Source organism: Bombina bombina, chromosome 2, assembly GCF_027579735.1.
Source record: "Bombina bombina isolate aBomBom1 chromosome 2, aBomBom1.pri, whole genome shotgun sequence".
NCBI classification, from domain to species: domain Eukaryota; kingdom Metazoa; phylum Chordata; class Amphibia; order Anura; family Bombinatoridae; genus Bombina; species Bombina bombina.
This window is the reverse complement of record NC_069500.1, coordinates 824357642-824378826: the sequence shown is the minus strand read 5'-3', so window position 1 is coordinate 824378826 and position 21185 is coordinate 824357642. Positions and strand designations below refer to the sequence as shown.

The 21185-nt window shown below is 38.9% G+C and overlaps 1 protein-coding gene across 1 annotated transcript in view; it reads left to right on the top strand.

The window, feature by feature from the left end:
• Positions 1 to 21185, top strand: part of LOC128647319 (phospholipid-transporting ATPase IC-like) — a 304249-nt gene that overhangs the window by 84076 nt on the left and 198988 nt on the right. The window contains exon 5 of the mRNA XM_053700103.1: positions 9513 to 9585. Within this exon, the coding sequence (XP_053556078.1) occupies positions 9513 to 9585 (73 nt within the window). The remainder of the gene's footprint in view (positions 1 to 9512; positions 9586 to 21185) is intronic.

Sequence of the window (21185 nt, the reverse complement as noted above, 5' to 3'; positions counted from 1 at the left end):
ACAATGGGCATGTTTTCAAGAACAATGGGTTGAGGTTTCAGTGAGCAAAAGCAGCTATTTCCTATGCAAAGATAAAACTAAAGTAGCAACTTCCCCTACTTTTTCCCCTACTCTGTTTGAGAAACAAGTCATTATGAAACTTTAACAGTGGCGGACCTAATGAACAGAGGGCCCTGGTGCAATATTTTGGGCCCCCCTTACAAAAAAGTAACACTACACTAAATAAAATTAAAAAACACTGACCATAATAAACCATGCACTAAATAAAAAAAAACACTGACCATAATAAAGATATATATATATATATATATATATATATATATATATATATATATATATATATATATATATATATATATATATATATATATATATATATATATATATTAAAGAAAATATCAAGATGGACTAATCCAGCACAAACTTATTTATAGGACAAAAAGTAAAAAACTACTGATGTGCAATATAATCATGAAGAGCCCAAATTCTCAGCAAAACAGAAAATTGTTACTTGATTAAATACAGTTAGTTAAACATGATTGATGCAGCATAAGATTCTATACATACTACTAAAATTAAATGAAACAAAACAAAATGTGAGCAATACTAAATAGCAGACAAATATTAAGCCCTTAATAGAGGTTCCTGTTGTAAAAGTCCAGAAGTATCCCACATATATTTGACACAGTGATTATATTGTCCACAGAAAGTGAGAAAGAAGTAAATAAGTGTCCAGCAAATTTCAATTGAGTAAACAAGCCGGTCGTTAGTCAAGCCCAGCAAATCAAAAGCAAAAGTTGGTTAGTTGTGCAGGGTAATCCTTGGTTAAAACAAAACATACCAAAGCGTGTATACATATAACAGCTCTGCATCAGTTGTTATTAAATGCAAAGCAGTGGAATTCCTCCTAGAGTTCACATTCAAGACCGGGTTTCAAAACGGCTCACCGGACCATATACTCATTATATTCAGTTCCACGGTCCTCCCAGAGCTGCCCCTCCGTCTTAACACTCTCCGGATTCACACAGTTGTGTACTTAAAAGGTTCTCCGCTCATACGGCTTGTTACAAAGCTCACTGTTTGCTGCACGGGCACTTCAATACTGAGAAAGGACACTTTGTTGAACTTCAATCAGGGTGTCAAAGGTTAGCAGGCTCCATTATCGTCTAGCAAGCAAAAGATCTACGGCGCTCACCTGCACCACGTGTATATCCGGCAGCGTTTTCTTCAGCGTGCACACGTCAAAGGAGCTTGTCCCTGTTGGAGGGTGCAGCTGGAAAAGCGTCCCCGTTAGAACGCAAACAAAGTTCCAGTATGTGCAAATTCCACAGCAACTCCTACTCACAGGAAATGAAAAGTCCTTGTATAGGTAAAAACATTTTCTTTATTGGTGGTGAATGCAGGATAAAACCATAGGGGAGCAAAGCTGCTCACATCAGCAGGAAAGAGTATCCGGTAGTGCAGGAAACAGCAGACATGTTTCGTGTGGGATCTCCACACTTGTTCACTGCTATGATCTGCACTTGCCCGGATGCCCTAATTTAAGGGATACACTTAAACAATTAAATTAAACACACATGTGATAATTAACACTTTCCTGCCTGTATAGTAAAGTTGATACACAATTCTTTAGTAAGTAGTGGCTATACATTTACATTTGATTACATATGAATAATATATAATAAATATTCAAAAATTCTATAGTGATATGCAAGGGATATGTAGTGGGGGATTAAAGCAGGACATTACAAATTCAGTGAAACAAAATGTTTATACTAAAGGTAATTAAATAAATAGATTGACATCTGACTCCATGTTTATTCCTAGAGGATGTCTGGTATTTAGTGTAAATATCCACTGTGTCTCTTTGTAACTAAGTTTGTACTCTCTATCTCCACCTCTCTTGTGTTTGGGGACATAATCAATTGCCTGAAAGGATGCCAATGATGAATCTGCATCGTGCATGTTTTTAAAATGTTTTGACACTGGTGTAAACACCTCGGGGTCATCAATGTCCCTAATATGCTCGAGTGCTCTATCCCTGAGCATCCTTTTAGTTTTTCCTACATATTGGATTTGGCACCCCCTACAGGTCAGAAGATATATTACGTGTGTAGAGTTACAATTTAAATTATATCTGATTTGATAGGTACTGTTAGAGACAGAGGATTTGAACAGTTCTCCTTCTGTGACATAGTTACAAGTCTTGCAAATTCTAGACTTGCATCTGTAAAAGCCTAGCCTTTTGGGTATCCATGTACGCACATTGCGTTCAGGTAATTGAGAAGGGGCCACCATATTTCCTATGGTCTTAGCTTTTCTAGCCACGAATTTACATCCATTATTTGCCACTTTCTCCAAACTGGGGCCAGTGGCAAGGATGGGTAAACATTCTTTTACGACATTGCAGATTTTGTGAAATTCCTGACTATATGGAGTGCTAAAAATTAGCTTATTCCCACTAGTCTTTGTTTTGGAATGACCCAAATCAACACGTTTGTACTCCAAAAGAGTATCACGTGGTATTAGAGTGACTTCTTCTCTAGTAGTTTTTAGTAAATGAGTTGGATAGCCACGCTCTTACAGTCTCTTGTCCAAAATATCAATTTGTTCCTTATATGTTGCATCATTGGAACAGAGTATTTTAGTCCGTATGTATTGGCCTTTTGGTATGGCTTTCAAGACGTGTCCTGGGTGGCACGATTTGTAATTTAAAATTGTATTGCCACCCGTTGGTTTCCTATAAAGACAGGTGTCAATAGTGCATGTCCATATATTTGCCCTAAGTTCAATGTCTAAAAATATAATTTGTGATTTTTGTTGCTCAAAAGTAAATTTGAGATTTGCTTCATTGTCATGCAAATATTTGACAAAATTGACAACACTGTCTTCATCTCCATTCCACACCAGCAGCAGATCATCTATATACCGGCCATTATCGTCTACATGCAGGCGTAGCACGCCACCTTCCAAACAGGGGCGTGACTTACAGCGCTGCACACGTTTCGCCCTTCTCATTCGCCTAGGGCTTTCTCAAGCGTCATACTGCATTGACAATACAGGCAGGCTTTATAACATCCGTAAATGGGCACGGTGAAATAGACTAATCGGATTGCTCAAAAATGCTCACACAAAATCATAAACAGAAAATTCAAAACCAAGCATTTGAGTTGTGTACAAGTTAATCTTACAAAAACATTAAGTAATTATATTAAAACACTGACCATAATAAAGATATATATATATATATATATATATATATATATATATATATATATATATATATATATATACACACAATATATATATATACACAATATATATATATATATATATATATATATATATATACATACAGTATGTATACACACACACCTACCTATACATACAGACATACATATACACAAAGACACAAATACAGGAATATAGACACAAAGGCATACACACATAGAGAAGCACACACATACACACACAAAGTTATGTGTTTGTCTATATATATATGTATAAATCAGCAAAGTAAGGGAGTCACTCACAGGGGCTTGTAGTGAAGAACAAAGTCTTTATTAATAATAAAGACTTTGTTCTTCACTACAAGACCCTGTGAGTAGGGATGGGCGAATGTTTCGCAACATTCGAAAAACGGCACGAATTTTAACTCATTCGTTTGTTCGAATCGAATTTCGAATGTTTACATAACATTCTAACATTCGATTTTAGAATGTTCGGTTTCGAATTTTACGATTACATTCGAAAATATTCTTTTAGAAAAATTCAAAATTAGATTGTAATAGTATTTCTAATGCTTTTTCTTTAAATGTAATATTCGAATTATGCAATATTCTATATGGAAACATTAGAAATGATATATTTGTATCTATTATGTATCAATTTACTAGATTCCCGCCCTACCACATGAACTATTGAACTTCTGAATAGTATTTGTTAAATAGAATGTTAAATTCAAAATTTCAAATGTGGACATTCGATATAATTATAAACATTCAAATTCGAAAGTGACATTCGAAAACTGTAAATAACATTCGATTTTCGAATTTTTAAGAATATTCGTTCTTATCGACATTCGGATTTAGAATTCAAATTTCGGTAATAACATTCGTTCTACATTCGAAATTCGAAAATTTACACATTCGCCCATCCCTACCTGTGAGTGACTCCCTTACTTTGCTGATTTGTATTTCACTTGGAGTGGACCCGGGGCACCACGGGCCGGTTTTGTGCCTTTACAATTTACCAGGAGTGCTTCTACCATCCTCCTTTGCTATATATATATATATATATATATACACACAATACACGCACAGACAAACTACACATACATATAGACATAAAGGCATACACACATGGAGAAGTATATATATATACATACAGTGAAGGAAAAATGATTTGATCCCCTGCTGATTTTGTACGTTTGCCCACTGACAAAGAAATAATCAGTCTATGATTTTAATGGTAGGTTTATTTGAATAGTGAGAGATAGAATAACAAAAATTCCAGAAAAACGCATTTCAAAAAAGTTTAAATTGATTTGATTGAGTGAAATAAGTATTTGACCCCTTTGCAAAACATGACTTAGTACTTGGTGGCAAAACCCTTGTTGGCAATCACAGAGGTCAGACGTTTCTTGTAGTTGGTCACTTGGATTGCACACATCTCAGGAGGGATTTTGTCCCACTCCTCTTTGCAGTTCCTCTCAAGTCATTAAGGTTTCAAAGCTGATGTTTGGCCACTCGAACCTTCAGCTCCCTCCACAGATTTTCTATAGGATTAAGGTCTGGAGACTGGCTAGGCTACTCCAGCACCTTAATGTGCTTCTTCTTGAGCCACTCCTTTGTTGCCTTGGCCGTGTGTTTTGGGTCATTGTCAAGCTGGAATACCCATCCACAACTCATTTTCAATGCCCTGACTGAGGGAAAGAGGTTCTCACCCAAGATTAGACGGTACATGGACCGTCCATTGTCCGTTTAATGCAGTGAAGTTGTCTTGTCTCCTTAGCAGAAAAATACCCCCAAAGCATAATGTTTCCACCTCCATGTTTGACAGTGGGGATGGTGTTCTTGGGGTCATAGGCAGCACTCCTCCTCCTCCAAACACGGTGAGTTGAGTTGTTGACGAAAAGCTTGATTTTGGTCTAATCTGACCACAAAATTTTCACCCAGTTCTCCTCTGAATCATTCAGATGTTCATTGGCAAACTTCAGACGGGCCTATACATGTGCTTTCTTGAGCAGGGGAACCTTGCGGGCACTGCAGGATTTCAGTCCTTCACGGCATAGTGTGTTACCAATTGTTTTCTTGGTGGCTATGGTCCCAGCTGCCTTGAGATTATTGACAAAATCCTCCTGTGTAGTTCTGAGCTGATTCCTCACCATTCTCATGATTATTGAAACTCCACAAGGTGAGATCTTGCATGGAGCCCCAGACCGAGGGAGATTGACCGTTATTTTGTGTTTCTTTCATTTGCCAAATCAGCAGGGAATTAAAAAAAAATTCCCTCACTGTGTGTAGATATATATATGTATATATATATATACAGTATATATATATATATATATATATATATATATATATATATATATATACACAATATATATATATATGTATATATACATATGCACAAATACACACACATAAATATACATATATACTGTATATATACACACATACACAAATACACACACATAAAGACAAATACATATAGAGACACACAGACAAAAATACAGAAACATAGACACAAAGGCATTCACACACAGACAAGCACACACATATATATATATATATATATATATATATATATATATATATACAGGGAGTGCAGAATTATTAGGCAAATGAGTATTTTGACCACATCATCCTCTTTATGCATGTTGTCTTACTCCAAGCTGTATAGGCTCGAAAGCCTACTACCAATTAAGCATATTAGGTGATGTGCATCTCTGTAATGAGATGGGGTGTGGTCTAATGACATCAACACCCTATATCAGGTGTGCATAATTATTAGGCAACTTCCTTTCCTTTGGCAAAATGGGTCAAAAGAAGGACTTGACAGGCTCAGAAAAGTCAAAAATAGTGAGATATCTTGCAGAGGGATGCAGCACTCTTAAAATTGCAAAGCTTCTGAAGCGTGATCATCGAACAATCAAGCGTTTCATTCAAAATAGTCAACAGGGTCGCAAGAAGCGTGTGGAAAAACCAAGGCGCAAAATAACTGCCCATGAAGTGAGAAAAGTCAAGCGTGCAGCTGCCAAGATGCCACTTGCCACCAGTTTGGCCATATTTCAGAGCTGCAACATCACTGGAGTGCCCAAAAGCACAAGGTGTGCAATACTCAGAGACATGGCCAAGGTAAGAAAGGCTGAAAGACGACCACCACTGAACAAGACACACAAGCTGAAACGTCAAGACTGGGCCAAGAAATATCTCAAGACTGATTTTTCTAAGGTTTTATGGACTGATGAAATGAGAGTGAGTCTTGATGGGCCAGATGGATGGGCCCCTGGCTGGATTGGTAAAGGGCAGAGAGCTCCAGTCCGACTCAGACGCCAGCAAGGTGGAGGTGGAGTACTGGTTTGGGCTGGTATCATCAAAGATGAGCTTGTGGGGCCTTTTCGGGTTGAGGATGGAGTCAAGCTCAACTCCCAGTCCTACTGCCAGTTTCTGGAAGACACCTTCTTCAAGCAGTGGTACAGGAAGAAGTCTGCATCCTTCAAGAAAAACATGATTTTCATGCAGGACAATGCTCCATCACACGCGTCCAAGTACTCCACAGCGTGGCTGGCAAGAAAGGGTATAAAAGAAGAAAATCTAATGACATGGCCTCCTTGTTCACCTGATCTGAACCCCATTGAGAACCTGTGGTCCATCGTCAAATGTGAGATTTACAAGGAGGGAAAACAGTACACCTCTCTGAACAGTGTCTGGGAGGCTGTGGTTGCTGCTGCACGCAATGTTGATGGTGAACAGATCAAAACACTGACAGAATCCATGGATGGCAGGCTTTTGAGTGTCCTTGCAAAGAAAGGTGGCTATATTGGTCACTGATTTGTTTTTGTTTTGTTTTTGAATGTCAGAAATGTATATTTGTGAATGTTGAGATGTTATATTGGTTTCACTGGTACAATAAATAATTGAAATGGGTATATATTTGTTTTTTGTTAAGTTGCCTAATAATTATGCACAGTAATAGTCACCTGCACACACAGATATCCCCCTAAAATAGCTAAAACTAAAAACAAAATCAAAACTACTTCCAAAAATATTCAGCTTTGATATTAATGAGTTTTTTGGGTTCATTGAAAACATGGTTGTTGTTCAATAATAAAATGAATCCTCAAAAATACAACTTGCCTAATAATTCTGCACTCCCTGTATATATATATATATATATAGTATCTCACAAAAGTGAGTACACCCTCACATTTTTGTAAATATTTTATTATATCTTTTCATGTGACAACACTGAAGAAATGACACTAACAATGTAAAGTAGTGAGTGTACAGCCTGTATAACAGTGTAGATTTGCTGCCCCCTCAAAATAACTCAACACACAGCCATTAATTCAGTATGCGGCGTATGGTCTGAGCACTTACAGACTGACCCCCCACCCCTTCAACCTCTGCAGCAATGCTGGCGGCACTCATACATCTATTTCCCAAATACAGTCTCTGGATATGAAGCTGCACTCAGCTTCTTTGGTCGACAATGGCGAGGCCTGTTCTGAGTGGAACCTGTCCTGTGAAACTGCTGTATGGTCTTGCCCACCGTGCTGCAGCTCAGTTTCAGGGTCTTGGCAATCTTCTTATAGCCTAGGCCATCTTTATGTAGAGCAACAATTGTTTTTTTCAGATCCTCAGAGAGTTCTTTGCCATGAGGTGCCATGTTGAACTTCCAGTGACCAGTATGAGAGAGCGATAACAATTTTAACACACATGCTCCCCATTCACACCTAAGACCTTGTAACACTAATGAGTCACATGACACCGGGGAGGGAAAATGGGTAATTGGGCCCAATTTGGACATTTCCACTTAGGGGTGTGATCAATTTTGTTGCCAACGGTTTAGACATTAATGACTGTGTGTTGAGTTATTTTGAGGGGACAACAGATTTACACTGCTATACAGACTGTACACTCACTACTTTACATTGTAGCAAAGTGTCATTTCTTCAGTGTTGTCACATGAAAAGATATAATAAAATATTTACAAAAATGTGAGGGGTGTACTCAATTTTGTGAGATACTGTATGTGTATCCCGACCACCAGTCATGAGAAGCCTTTTCAATGCAGTAGGATTGTCTGACGCCCAGTTTATCAATACAGTGCCATATTACTTAAAAAAAACACAAAAAAAAAACATAAGCAGATAGCAGAAAAAAAAGCAGAACATTTTTCACATTTTTATTTTGGACTCTGTGTGGGCCCCTCCCAGTCCTGGGGCCCCGGTGCAGTTGCCCCTCTTGCACCACCTATAGGCCTGCCCCTGAACTTTAAGAAGAAGCCAATTTTACAGTACACTGTCCCTTGTATAAGTTTTATAAAATTGTAACAGTTATGTAATGGCACTCAGTGTGGGTTATGTAGCCATTTTCTCTGTATGTATCAGACCTGTATGTGCCGGACTGTAATGTCCAACTTGTAGCAATGGCTATCTCTTCATAGTCCATCACACTCGCTTTTTTAGTTTTTTATTTAATATATTGTTAAAAACTACAAAATATAACCTACAAATTAAATACAAAGTCCTGCAGATAACAAAAGCTTATGGTATAATAGATAACTCATGTTATGTTATATTTAAATATTTCTTAATACTGAAATTTAAAAGGACATTCTCAATACTACTGAAAACGGGTCTCTTATTCTTTGTAAATGCACTGCAACAATGTACTTTTTCCATCACAGCAGATGTTCATATACATTATTTGTAAGTACAGGAGTGTTAATGTTAAAGGGACACTGAACCCATTTTTTTTCTTTTGTAATTCAGAAAGAGCAAGCAATTTTAAGCAACTTTCTAATTTACTCCTATTATCAATTTTTCTTCATTCTCTTGCTATCATTATTTAAAAAAGAAGGCATCTAAGCTTTTTTTTGGTTTCAGTACTCTGGACAGCACTTTTTTTTGGTGGATGAATTTATCCACCAATCAGCAAGGACAACCCAGGTTGTTCACCAAAAATGGGCCGGCATCTAAACTTACATTCTTGCATTTCAAATAAAGATACCAAGAGAATGAAGAAAATTTGATAATAGGAGTAAATTAGAAAGTTGCTTAAAATTTCATGCTCAATCTGAATCACGAAAGAAAATTTTTGGGTACAGTGTCAAGGATCCTAAGATCTTCATTGAGTGATAATTAACCATGGTATGTTATGTTGTTTCATCAAATTAAATTGTGGCCTACAAAATAGCTTGTTCCTAAGTGACAGTTCCTTCAGATGAGCATGATCCACTACTACTGCCATTGCTATGATAACAATGCTTCTCTTGCTCAGTCTACAGGTGAAGAAGTGGAAGCACATTCAAGTTGGTGACATTGTCTGTGTGCAAAAAGATGACTTTGTGCCAGTAAGTATTACATTTTTGTATACTTAAAGGGACAGTAAACCTAAAAAATGTTATATAATTCTGCACATAGTGCAGAATTATATAACATTATTTAGGTGCTATAGCTATAAAACCCTTTTTTCACTTTTAATATTTAAAAAACATACCGCTTTTACAGACCCGCTCTCTGCTCTCTGCTGAGCGGGTCTGTTTTTTTTAGTCAGCGCATTGGGCCAGCTGTATAGTCACAGCCCGGCCCGACCGCGCCATGAGACTAAGGGTAGTTATCAAGCCGTCTACTTTTCTGGCTTCGCCGGCCCAATACGCCCGCCTAAGCTCGCCTCACATCGCCGCCGCAGACCTGAAAAAATACGCCTAAGTTATCAAATAAAGCTGTCAAAAAGCCGTGGGGCGATGAGCAGCGGACTGTGAGAGTTATCACTCATCTGATCTCGCTGCTCTTCGGCTTTTTCCCAGCTTTATTGCTAGCCTGTCACTAAGCACCCACACTAAACTACACTGTTCTATCCCTATACCGGCGCCCCCGGAGCTTCCCGCAACTAAATAAAGTTACTAACCCCTAAACCGCCGCTCCTAGACCCTGCCGCAACTCGTATAAATGTATTAACCCCTAAACCGCCGCTCCCGGACACCGCTGCCACCTACAGTATACCTAGTAACCCCTATCCTGCCCCCCCTACACCGTCGCCCTCTATTATAAAGTTATTAACCCCTATCCTGCTGATCCCGCACCTCTCCGCAACTAAATAAATAGTTTAACCCCTAAACCGCCGCTCCCTGAACCCGCCGCAACCTATATTAAACCTATTAACCCCTATCCTGCCCCCCCTACACCGTCGTCACCTATAATAAATTTATTAACCCCTAATCTGCCTCCCCTTCACCGTCGCCCCTATAATAAATTTATTAACCCCTATCCTGCCCCCCACTACGCCGCCGCCACTGTAATAAAATTATTAACCCCTAAACCTAAGTCTAACCCTAACCCTAACGCCCCCCCTAACTTAAATATTAATTAAATAAATCTAAATAAATTAACTCTTATTAACTAAATGAATCCTATTTAAAACTAAATACTTACCTTTAAAATAAACCCTAATATAGCTACATTATAAATAATAATTATATTCTAGCTATTTTAGGATTTATTTTTATTTTACAGGTACCTTTCAATTTATTTTAACTAGGTACAATAGCTATTAAATATTTATTAACTATTTAATAGCTTACCTAGCTAAAAGAAACTGAAATTTACCTGTAAAATAAATCCTAACCTAAGTTACAATTACACCTAACACTACACTATACTTTAATAAATTATTCCTATTTAAAAATAAATACTTACCTGTAAAATAAACCCTAAGATAGCTACAATATTATTAATAATTATATTGTAGCTATCTTAGGATTTATATTTATTTTACAGGTAACTTTGTATTTATTTTAGCTAGTTAGAATAGTTATTAAATAGTTATTAACTATTTAATAACTACCTAGCTAAAAGAAATACAAAATTACCTGTAAAATAAATCCTTACCTAAGTTACAATTATACCTAATACTACACTATCATTAAATTAATTAAATAAACTACCTACAAATAACTACAATTAAATACAATTACATAAACTAACTAAAGTACAAAAAATAAAAAAAGCTAAGTTATAAAAAATAAAAAAATAAGTTACAAACATGTTAAAAATATTACAACAATTTTAAGCTACTTACACCTAATCTAAGCCCCCTAATAAAATAACAAACCCCCCCAAAATAAAAAAATGCCCTACCCTATTCTAAATTAAATAAAGTTCAAAGCTCTTTTACCTTACCAGCCCTTAAAAGGGCCATTTGTGGGGGCATGCCCCAAAGAAAACAGCTCTTTTGCCTGTAAAAGAAAAATACAACCCCCCCCAACATTAAAACCCACCACCCACATACCCCTAATCTAACCCAAACCCCCCTTACAAAAACCTAACACTAATCCCCTGAAGATCATCCTATCTTGTCTTCACTCAGCCGAGCAGCGATGGAACCGAAGTGGACATCCGGAGCGGAAGAAGTTAATCCTCCATCCGATGAAGTCATCATCCAGGCGGCGCTGAAGAAAAGTCTTCGATCCGGCCGATGTCATCTTCAAAGAGGCGCTGAAGAGGTCTTCTATCCGGGCGATGTCATCTTCCAAGCCGGGTCTTGAATCTTCCTCCCGCCGACGCGGAACCTCCTTCTTCACCGACGGACTACGACGAATGAAGGCTCCTTTAAGGGACGTCATCCAAGATGGCGTCCCCTCAATTCCGATTGGCTGATAGGATTCTATCAGCCAATCGGAATTAAGGTAGGAAAAATCTGATTGGCTGATGGAATCAGCCAATCAGATTGAGCTCGCATTCTATTGGCTGTTCCGATCAGCCAATAGAATGCGAGCTCAATCTGATTGGCTGATCGGATCAGCCAATCGGATTGAACTTGATTCTGATTGGCTGACTCCATCAGCCAATCAGAATATTCCTACCTTAATTCCGATTGGCTGATAGAATCCTATCAGCCAATCGGAATTGAGGGGACGCCATCTTGGATGACGTCCCTTAAAGGAGCCTTCATTCATCGTAGTCCGTCGGTGAAGAAGGAGGTTCCGCGTCGGCGGGAGGAAGATTCAAGACCCGGCTTGGAAGATGACATCGCCCGGATAGAAGACCTCTTCAGCGCCTCTTTGAAGATGACATCGGCCGGATCGAAGACTTTTCTTCAGCGCCGCCTGGATGATGACTTCATCGGATGGAAGATTTCTTCAGCGCCGCTTGGAGGATTAACTTCTTCCGCTCCGGATGTCCACTTCGGTTCCATCGCTGCTCGGCTGAGTGAAGACAAGGTAGGATGATCTTCAGGGGATTAGTGTTAGGTTTTTGTAAGGGGGGTTTGGGTTAGATTAGGGGTATGTGGGTGGTGGGTTTTAATGTTGGGGGGGTTGTATTTTTCTTTTACAGGCAAAAGAGCTGTTTTCTTTGGGGCATGCCCCCACAAATGGCCCTTTTAAGGGCTGGTAAGGTAAAAGAGCTTTGAACTTTATTTAATTTAGAATAGGGTAGGGCATTTTTTTATTTTGGGGGGTTTGTTATTTTATTAGGGGGCTTAGATTAGGTGTAAGTAGCTTAAAATTGTTGTAATATTTTTAACATGTTTGTAACTTATTTTTTTATTTTTTGTAACTTAGCTTTTTTTATTTTTTGTACTTTAGTTAGTTTGTGTAATTGTATTTAATTGTAGTTATTTGTAGGTAGTTTATTTAATTAATTTAATGATAGTGTAGTATTAGGTTTAATTGTAACTTAGGTTAGGATTTATTTTACAGGTAATTTTGTATTTCTTTTAGCTAGGTAGTTATTAAATAGTTAATAACTATTTAATAACTATTCTAACTAGCTAAAATAAATACAAAGTTACCTGTAAAATAAATATAAATCCTAAGATAGCTACAATATAATTATTAATTATATTGTAGCTATCTTAGGGTTTATTTTACAGGTAAGTATTTATTTTTAAATAGGAATAATTTATTAAAGTATAGTGTAGTGTTAGGTGTAATTGTAACTTAGGTTAGGATTTATTTTACAGGTAAATTTCAGTTTCTTTTAGCTAGGTAAGCTATTAAATAGTTAATAACTATTTAAAAACTATTGTACCTAGTTAAAATAAATTGAAAGGTACCTGTAAAATAAAAATAAATCCTAAGATAGCTAGAATATAATAATTATTTATATTGTAGCTATATTAGGGTTTATTTTAAAGGTAAGTATTTAGTTTTAAATAGGATTCATTTAGTTAATAAGAGTTAATTTATTTAGATTTATTTAATTAATATTTAAGTTAGGGGGGCGTTAGGGTTAGGGTTAGACTTAGGTTTAGGGGTTAATCATTTTATTACAGTGGCGGCGGCGTAGTGGGGGGCAGGATAGGGGTTAATAAATTTATTATAGGTGGCGATGGTGTAGGGGGGGCAGATTAGGGGTTATTAAATTTATTATAGGTGGCGACGGTGTAGGGGGGGCAGGAAAGGGGTTAATACATTTAATATAGGTTGCGGCGGGTTCAGGGAGCGGCGGTTTAGGGGTTAATACATTTATTATAGTTGCGGTGGGCTCCGGGAGCGGCGGTTTAGGGGTTAATATGTATAGAGTAGCTTGCGGTGGGCTCCGTGAGCGGCGGTTTAGGGGGTAATAACTTTATTTAGTTGCGGCGGTGTAGGGGGGGACAGATTAGTGGTGTTTAGACTCGGGGTACATGTTAGGGTGTTAGGTGTAGACAGCTCCCATAGGAATCAATGGGATGTCTGTCAGCAGCGAACTTGTACTTTCGCTATGGTCAGACTCCCATTGATTCCTATGGGATCCGCCGCCTCCAGGGGTGGCGGTTTGAAAACCAGGTACGCTGGGCCGTAAAAGTGCCGAGCGTACCTGCTAGTTTTTTGATAACTAGCAAAAGTAGTGAGAATGTGCCGCACTTGTGTGCGGAACATCTGGAGTGACGTAAGAATCGATCTGTGTCGGACTGAGTCCGGCGGATCGAAGCTTACGTCACAAAATTCTACTTTTGCCGGTCTCGAGCCTTTGATAACTAAGGCGTATCAGCCTCGCCACAAATACGCTGCGGAATTCCAGCGTATTTGAGGTTGACGGCTTGATAACTACCCCCCTAAGTGCAGCTCGCTCCCGCTCTGTCTGACAGCAGGAGCGAGCTTCACTTAATGCTATGACGCGGTCGGGCCGGGCTGTGACTATACAGCTGGCCCGATGCGCTGACTAAAAAAAACAGACCCACTCAGCAGAGAGCAGAGAGCAGAGAGCGGGTCTGTAAAAGCGGTATGTTTTTTAAATATTAAAAGTGAAAAAAGGGTTTTATAGCTATAGTACCTAAATAATGTTATATAATTCTGCACTATGTGCAGAATTATATAACATTATTTTTTAGGTTTACTGTCCCTTTAAAGGGATAGGAAAGTCAAAATTAAATGTGCATGATTCAGATCGAGCATGTCATTTTAAGACACTTTTAAATTCACTTCTATTTTCAAATGTGCTTCATTCTCTTAGTATCGCTTGTTAAAAAATGAATGCGCACATATCATACACTACAGGGAGTGCAGAATTATTAGGCAAATGAGTATTTTGACCACATCATCCTCTTTATGCATGTTGTCTTACTCCAAGCTGTATAGGCTCGAAAGCCTACTACCAATTAAGCATATTAGGTGATGTGCATCTCTGTAATGAGAAGGGGTGTGGTCTAATAACATCAACACCCTATATCAGGTGTGCATAATTATTAGGCAACTTCCTTTCCTTTGGCAAAATGGGTCAAAAGAAGGACTTGACAGGCTCAGAAAAGTCAAAAATAGTGAGATATCTTGCAGAGGGATGCAGCACTCTTAAAATTGCAAAGCTTCTGAAGCGTGATCATCGAACAATCAAGCGTTTCATTTAAAATAGTCAACAGGGTTGCAAGAAGCGTGTGGAAAAACCAAGGCGCAAAATAACTGCCCATGAACTGAGAAAAGTCAAGCGTGCAGCTGCCAAGATGCCACTTGCCACCAGTTTGGCCATATTTCAGAGCTGCAACATCACTGGAGTGCCCAAAAGCACAAGGTGTGCAATACTCAGAGACATGGCCAAGGTAAGAAAGGCTGAAAGACGACCACCACTGAACAAGACACACAAGCTGAAACGTCAAGACTGGGCCAAGAAATATCTCAAGACTGATTTTTCTAAGGTTTTATGGACTGATGAAATGAGAGTGAGTCTTGATGGGCCAGATGGATGGGCCCGTGGCTGGATTGGTAAAGGGCAGAGAGCTCCAGTCCGACTCAGACGCCAGCAAGGTAAAGGTGGAGTACTGGTTTGGGCTGGTATCATCAAAGATGAGCTTGTGGGGCCTTTTCGGGTTGAGGATGGAGTCAAGCTCAACTCCCAGTCCTACTGCCAGTTTCTGGAAGACACCTTCTTCAAGCAGTGGTACAGGAAGAAGTCTGCATCCTTCAAGAAAAACATGATTTTCATGCAGGACAATGCTCCATCACACGCGTCCAAGTACTCCACAGCGTGGCTGGCAAGAAAGGGTATAAAAGAAGAAAATCTAATGACATGGCCTCCTTGTTCACCTGATCTGAACCCCATTGAGAACCTGTGGTCCATCATCAAATGTGAGATTTACAAGGAGGGAAAACAGTACACCTCTTTGAACAGTGTCTGGGAGGCTGTGGTTGCTGCTGCACGCAATGTTGATGGTGAACAGATCAAAACACTGACAGAATCCATGGATGGCAGGCTTTTGAGTGTCCTTGCAAAGAAAGGTGGCTATATTGGTCACTGATTTGTTTTTGTTTTGTTTTTGAATGTCAGAAATGTATATTTGTGAATGTTGAGATGGTTTTTGTATTGGTTTTTTTGTATTGGTATTGGTTTCACTGGTAAAAATAAATAATTGAAATGGGTATATATTTGTTTTTTGTTAAGTTGCCTAATAATTATGCACAGTAATAGTCACCTGCACACACAGATATCCCCCTAAAATAGCTATAACTAAAAACAAACTAAAAACTACTTCCAAAACTATTCAGCTTTGATATTAATGAGTTTTTTGGGTTCATTGAGAACATGGTTGTTGTTCAATAATAAAATGAATCCTCAAAAATACAACTTGCCTAATAATTCTGCACTCCCTGTAGTGGGAGCTGCTGCTAATTGGTGCCTGCACACATTTGTCTCTTGTGATTGGCTAAATAGATATTTTCAGCTTCCTGTCAGTAGTGCAATGCTGTCCCTTCAGCAATGGATAACAAGAGAATGAAGAAAATTTGTTAATAGAATTAAATTGGAAAGTTGTTTAACATTGTATGTTCTATCTGAATCATAAAAGAAAATGTTGTGGTTTACTATCCCTTTAATTCTCTTAAACTTTAGATTCAATACACATTCTGGTGTGATATTTTAAAATATTACTTCCAGTTGTGCAAAGAAATAAACATAGTACATTAAAGAAGTAAAATTTAAACTTTCATGGTTCGGAAAGAGCATGAAATTTTAAACAATTGTCCAGATTACTTCTAATATCAGATTTGCTTTGTTCTCTTTGTATCCTTCATTGAAGAGTAAACCCAAGAAGGCACATGAGTAGCAAGGCATAATTGGGAACGAGATAAACACAACAGGTAAGTCACAAGAGGCATATGTGAGTAGCCAATAATCCCCTAGCTCCCAGTAGCACATTGCTGCTCCTGAGCCTTTATATGTTTACTCTACAACAAGAGAACAAAGCACATTTGATAATAGAAGTAAACTGCATTTTTTGACTGTATCGAGAAAGTGGAATTTTGACTTTACTGTCCCTTTAATAAACAGATAATGTTGCAGTAAAGTGATAATTAAGCCACTGCAACAGAACAAAAACTATAGACAGAAAAATCAGTCTGTCTATCTTTTTGTTGAAAAAAATATAATTTCTTTCATAAGGTAGTGAGAGTCAACAAGCCATTACTCCTAGGGAATTCAACTTCTGGCCACCAGATGGATGCAAAGATACTAAGTTTTGCACAAGTTTATAATCCTTCTCACCTCTCTGATATCACAGTCGTTTTCTTTGTCTCCACAGGAGCAGGTGAAGATTGAGGTGCCTAGGATTTCATTTAGATAGAAGAGGGATCTTTGATCCTGTATTCCCTCAATAAGGTGAAACTTTGAAGAGAGGGGCTTAGAAGAGTACTTGGCTTTGCAATGTAAATCTTCTGTGGGAGTTGTGGTCACAAGCCTGCCACAGGTGTTGCTGGAACTGGTCCTTCAGCCTCCTCCTGTTTGGCCATGTAGATGCAGATACCACTGCTGTCTAGTACAGTACTGTATTCAAGCATAGCAGCTGAGTAAGCCCAGTGGATGGGGTGTCTGGTGGGTAACTGCTCTGTCACTCACACAGCCCACAGGCTATCAATAGGTACATAGCTTTATGTATATAATAGCCAGAGAACAACTTAAGGTATCTATGGGGAGTGTGCAAGTACTTGTATGGTTCAGTGCATGCTGCTTGCTTATATGTTCTTAATATTTTACATGTAACGGCCACTTTAAAAAGAGTTTAGCCAGATCCTAGTTAGTGTGCATGAGCTTGGTTTTTCTAAGGCACTAGCAATAATGCCTTTCTGCGCTACTACATGTGTTCTGTCAGTGCGGCTTGGGGTCTGTTTTGACAGCACAAGGGTTATGTTTGCATAGTAGGGGCCCTGAGCTCCCTGGGAATGAGAGTATTACAATTTTCCCACTGCGCTTGCTGCTACGCTGTTGTGATGGTGTTAGAAGGGGTAAAATACCTTAGACCAGGAGTGTGGGGAGACATAGGCATCTATTTATCAAGCCGTCAACTTACTTGCATTCGACGGCACCAATACGCTCGCCTAAGTTCGCCTAACATCGCTGCCGCAGACCTGAATACGTTCTCCAAAATTATCAAAAAAGCTGTCAAAAAGCCGCGCACCAAGTACGGTGCGATAAACAGCGGACTGTTGTTAACTAACAGTCATCGATCTCGCTGCTCTTCGGCTTTTTTAAAGCTTTCTTGGTACCCTGTCACTACACCCACACTATACTATACTATTTACCCCCTATACCGTCACTCCCTGACCCCGCCGCAACTCTAATGAATGTATTAACCCCTAAACTGCCACTCACGGACTCCGCCGCAACTAAATAAAATGTTTAACCCCTAAACTGCCGCTCCCGGAGCCCACCGCCACCTACATTATACTTATTAAACCCTAATCTGCCCCCCCCTACACCGCCGCCATTTACATTAAATTTATTAACCCCTAATCTGCCCCCCCTACACCGCCGCCACCTACATTATATTTATTAACTCCTAATCTGCTGCCCCCAACGTCGCTGCCACTATATTAAATTTATTAACCCCTAAACATAAGTCTAACCCTAACACCCCCTAACTTAAATACAATTAAATACAATTATCTAAAGTACAAAAACCCCCCCACTAAATTACAGAAATTAAAAAACAAATTACAAGTTTTTTAAACTAATTACACCTAATCTAATCCCCCTAACAAAATAAAAAAGCCCCCCCTAAAATAAAAAAGCCCTACCCTACACTAAATTACAAATAGCCCTTAAAAGGACCTTTTGCAGGGCATTGCCCCAAAGTAATCAGCTCTTTTACCTGTAAAAAAAAGTACAAATACCCCCCCAACATTAAAACCCACCACCAACACAACCAACCGTACTCTAAAACCCACCCAATCCCCCCTTAAAAAAAACTAACACTAACCCCTTGAAGATCACCCTACCTTGAGAAGTCTTCACCCAACCGGGCCGAAGTCCTCAACGGAGCCGGCAGAAGTGGTCCTCCAGACGGGCAGAAGTCTTAATCCAGACAGCATCTTCTATCTTCATCCATCTGGCGCGGAGCGGGTCCATCTTTAAGACATCCGACGAGGAGCATCCTCTTTATCCGGAGTCTTCTTCAACAATGACGGGTCCTTTAAGTGACGTCATCCAAGATGGCGTCCCTTCAATTCCGATTGGCTGATAGAATTCTATCAGCCAATAGGAATTAAGGAAGGAAAAATCCTATTGGCTGATGCAATCAGCCAATAGGATTAAAGTTCAATCCTATTGGCTGATCCAATCAGCCAATAGGATTGAGGTTGCATTCTATTGGCTGTTCCAATCATCCAATAGAATGCAAGCTCAATCCTATTGGCTGATTGCATCAGCCAATAGGATTTTTTCTACCTTAATTCCGATTGGCTGATAGAATTCTATCAGCCAATCTGAATTGAAGGGACACCATTTTGGATGACGTCACTTAAAGGACCCGTCATTGTTGAAGAAGACTCCGGATGAAGAGGATGCTTCGTGTCGGATGTCTTGAAGATGGACCTGCTCTGAGCCGGATGGATGAAAATAGAAGATGCTGTCTGGATGAAGACTTCTGCCTGTCTGGGGGACCATTCTGCCCGGCTTGGATGAAGACTTCTGCCCATCTGGAGGACCACTTCTGCCCGTCTGGAGGACCACTTCTGCCAGCTTTGTTGAGGACTTCGGCCCAGTTGGGTGAAGACTTCTCAAGGTAGGGTAATCTTCAAGGGGTTAGTGTTAAGTTTTTTTAAGGGGGTAATGGGTGGGTTTTAGAGTAGGGCTGGTTGTGTGGGTGTTGCGTTTTAATGTTGGGGGGGTATTTGTACTTTTTTTTTACAGGTAAAAGAGCTGATTACTTTGGGGCAATGCCCCGCAAAAGGCCCTTTTAAGGGCTATTTGTAATCTAGTGTAGGGTAGGGCTTTTTTTATTTTGGGGGGGCTTTTTTATTTTTGTTAGGGGGATTAGATTAGGTGTAATTAGTTTAAAAAAACTTGTAATTTGTTTTTTATTTTCTGTAATTTAGTGTTTGTTTTTTTGTACTTTAGATAATTTTATTTAATTTTATTTAATTGTATTTAGTTTAGGGAATTTAATTATAGTGTAGTGTTAGGTGTAATTGTAACTACCTAGTTAAAATAAATACAAAGTTGCCTGTAAAATAAAAATAAACCCTAAGATAGCTACAATGTAACTATTAGTTATATTGTAGCTAGCTTAGGGTTTATTTTACAGGTAAGTATTTAGTTTTAAATAGGAATAATTTATTTAATGATAGTAATATTTATTTAGATTTATTTAAATTATATTTAAGTTAGGGGGTGTTAGGGTTAGGGTTAGACTTAGGTTTAGGGGTTAATAAATTTAATGTAGGTGGCGGCGATGTAGGGGGGCAGATTAGGGTTTAATAAGTATAATGTAGGAGGCGATGGGCTCCGGGAGTGGCGGTTTAGGGGTTAAAATCTTTTATTTAGGTGGCGGCGGTGTAGGGGCGGAAGATTAGGGGTTAATAAGTATAATGTAGGTGGGGGCGGTGTAGGGGGCGGCAGATTAGGGGTGTTTAGACTCGGGTACAGGGTGTTAGGTGTAAACGTTCCCATAATCAATGGGGAATCAATGGGATCTTGGGCAGCAGCGAACAGAAGCTTTCGCTGCTTTCAGACTCTCATTGATTCCTATGGAATCTGCCGCCCAGGGCGGCGGATTGAAAACCAGGTACGCTGGGCCGGAATAGTGCCGAGCGTACCTGGTAGTTATTTGATAACTAGCAAAAGTAGTCAGATTGTGCCGAACTTGCATTCGTAACATCTGTAATGACGTAAGCATCGATCTGTGTCGGACTGAGTCCGGCGGATCGTATGTTACGTCACTAAATTCTACTTTTGCCGGTCTGTAGGGTTTGATAACTAAGGCGAATCAGGCTCACCACAAATACGCTGCGGAATTCCAGCGTATTTGCGGTTGACGGCTTGATAAATAGATGCCTAAATATGAGACATTTATTATTATTTAATTTATTTCACTTTTCTCAAGATATTTTCAGGACGTTTTCTTTTTTAGGCAAAGTAAACTAGATGTAACTGAATGCATACGAATATAGCTGATTTGTCACTGTTTACACGTGGTTAAGTACTTGATTTATCTTTACACTAGTGTCCTGCACTCGTGTTAATTTTCTCTGTGTTTACCTCTGTA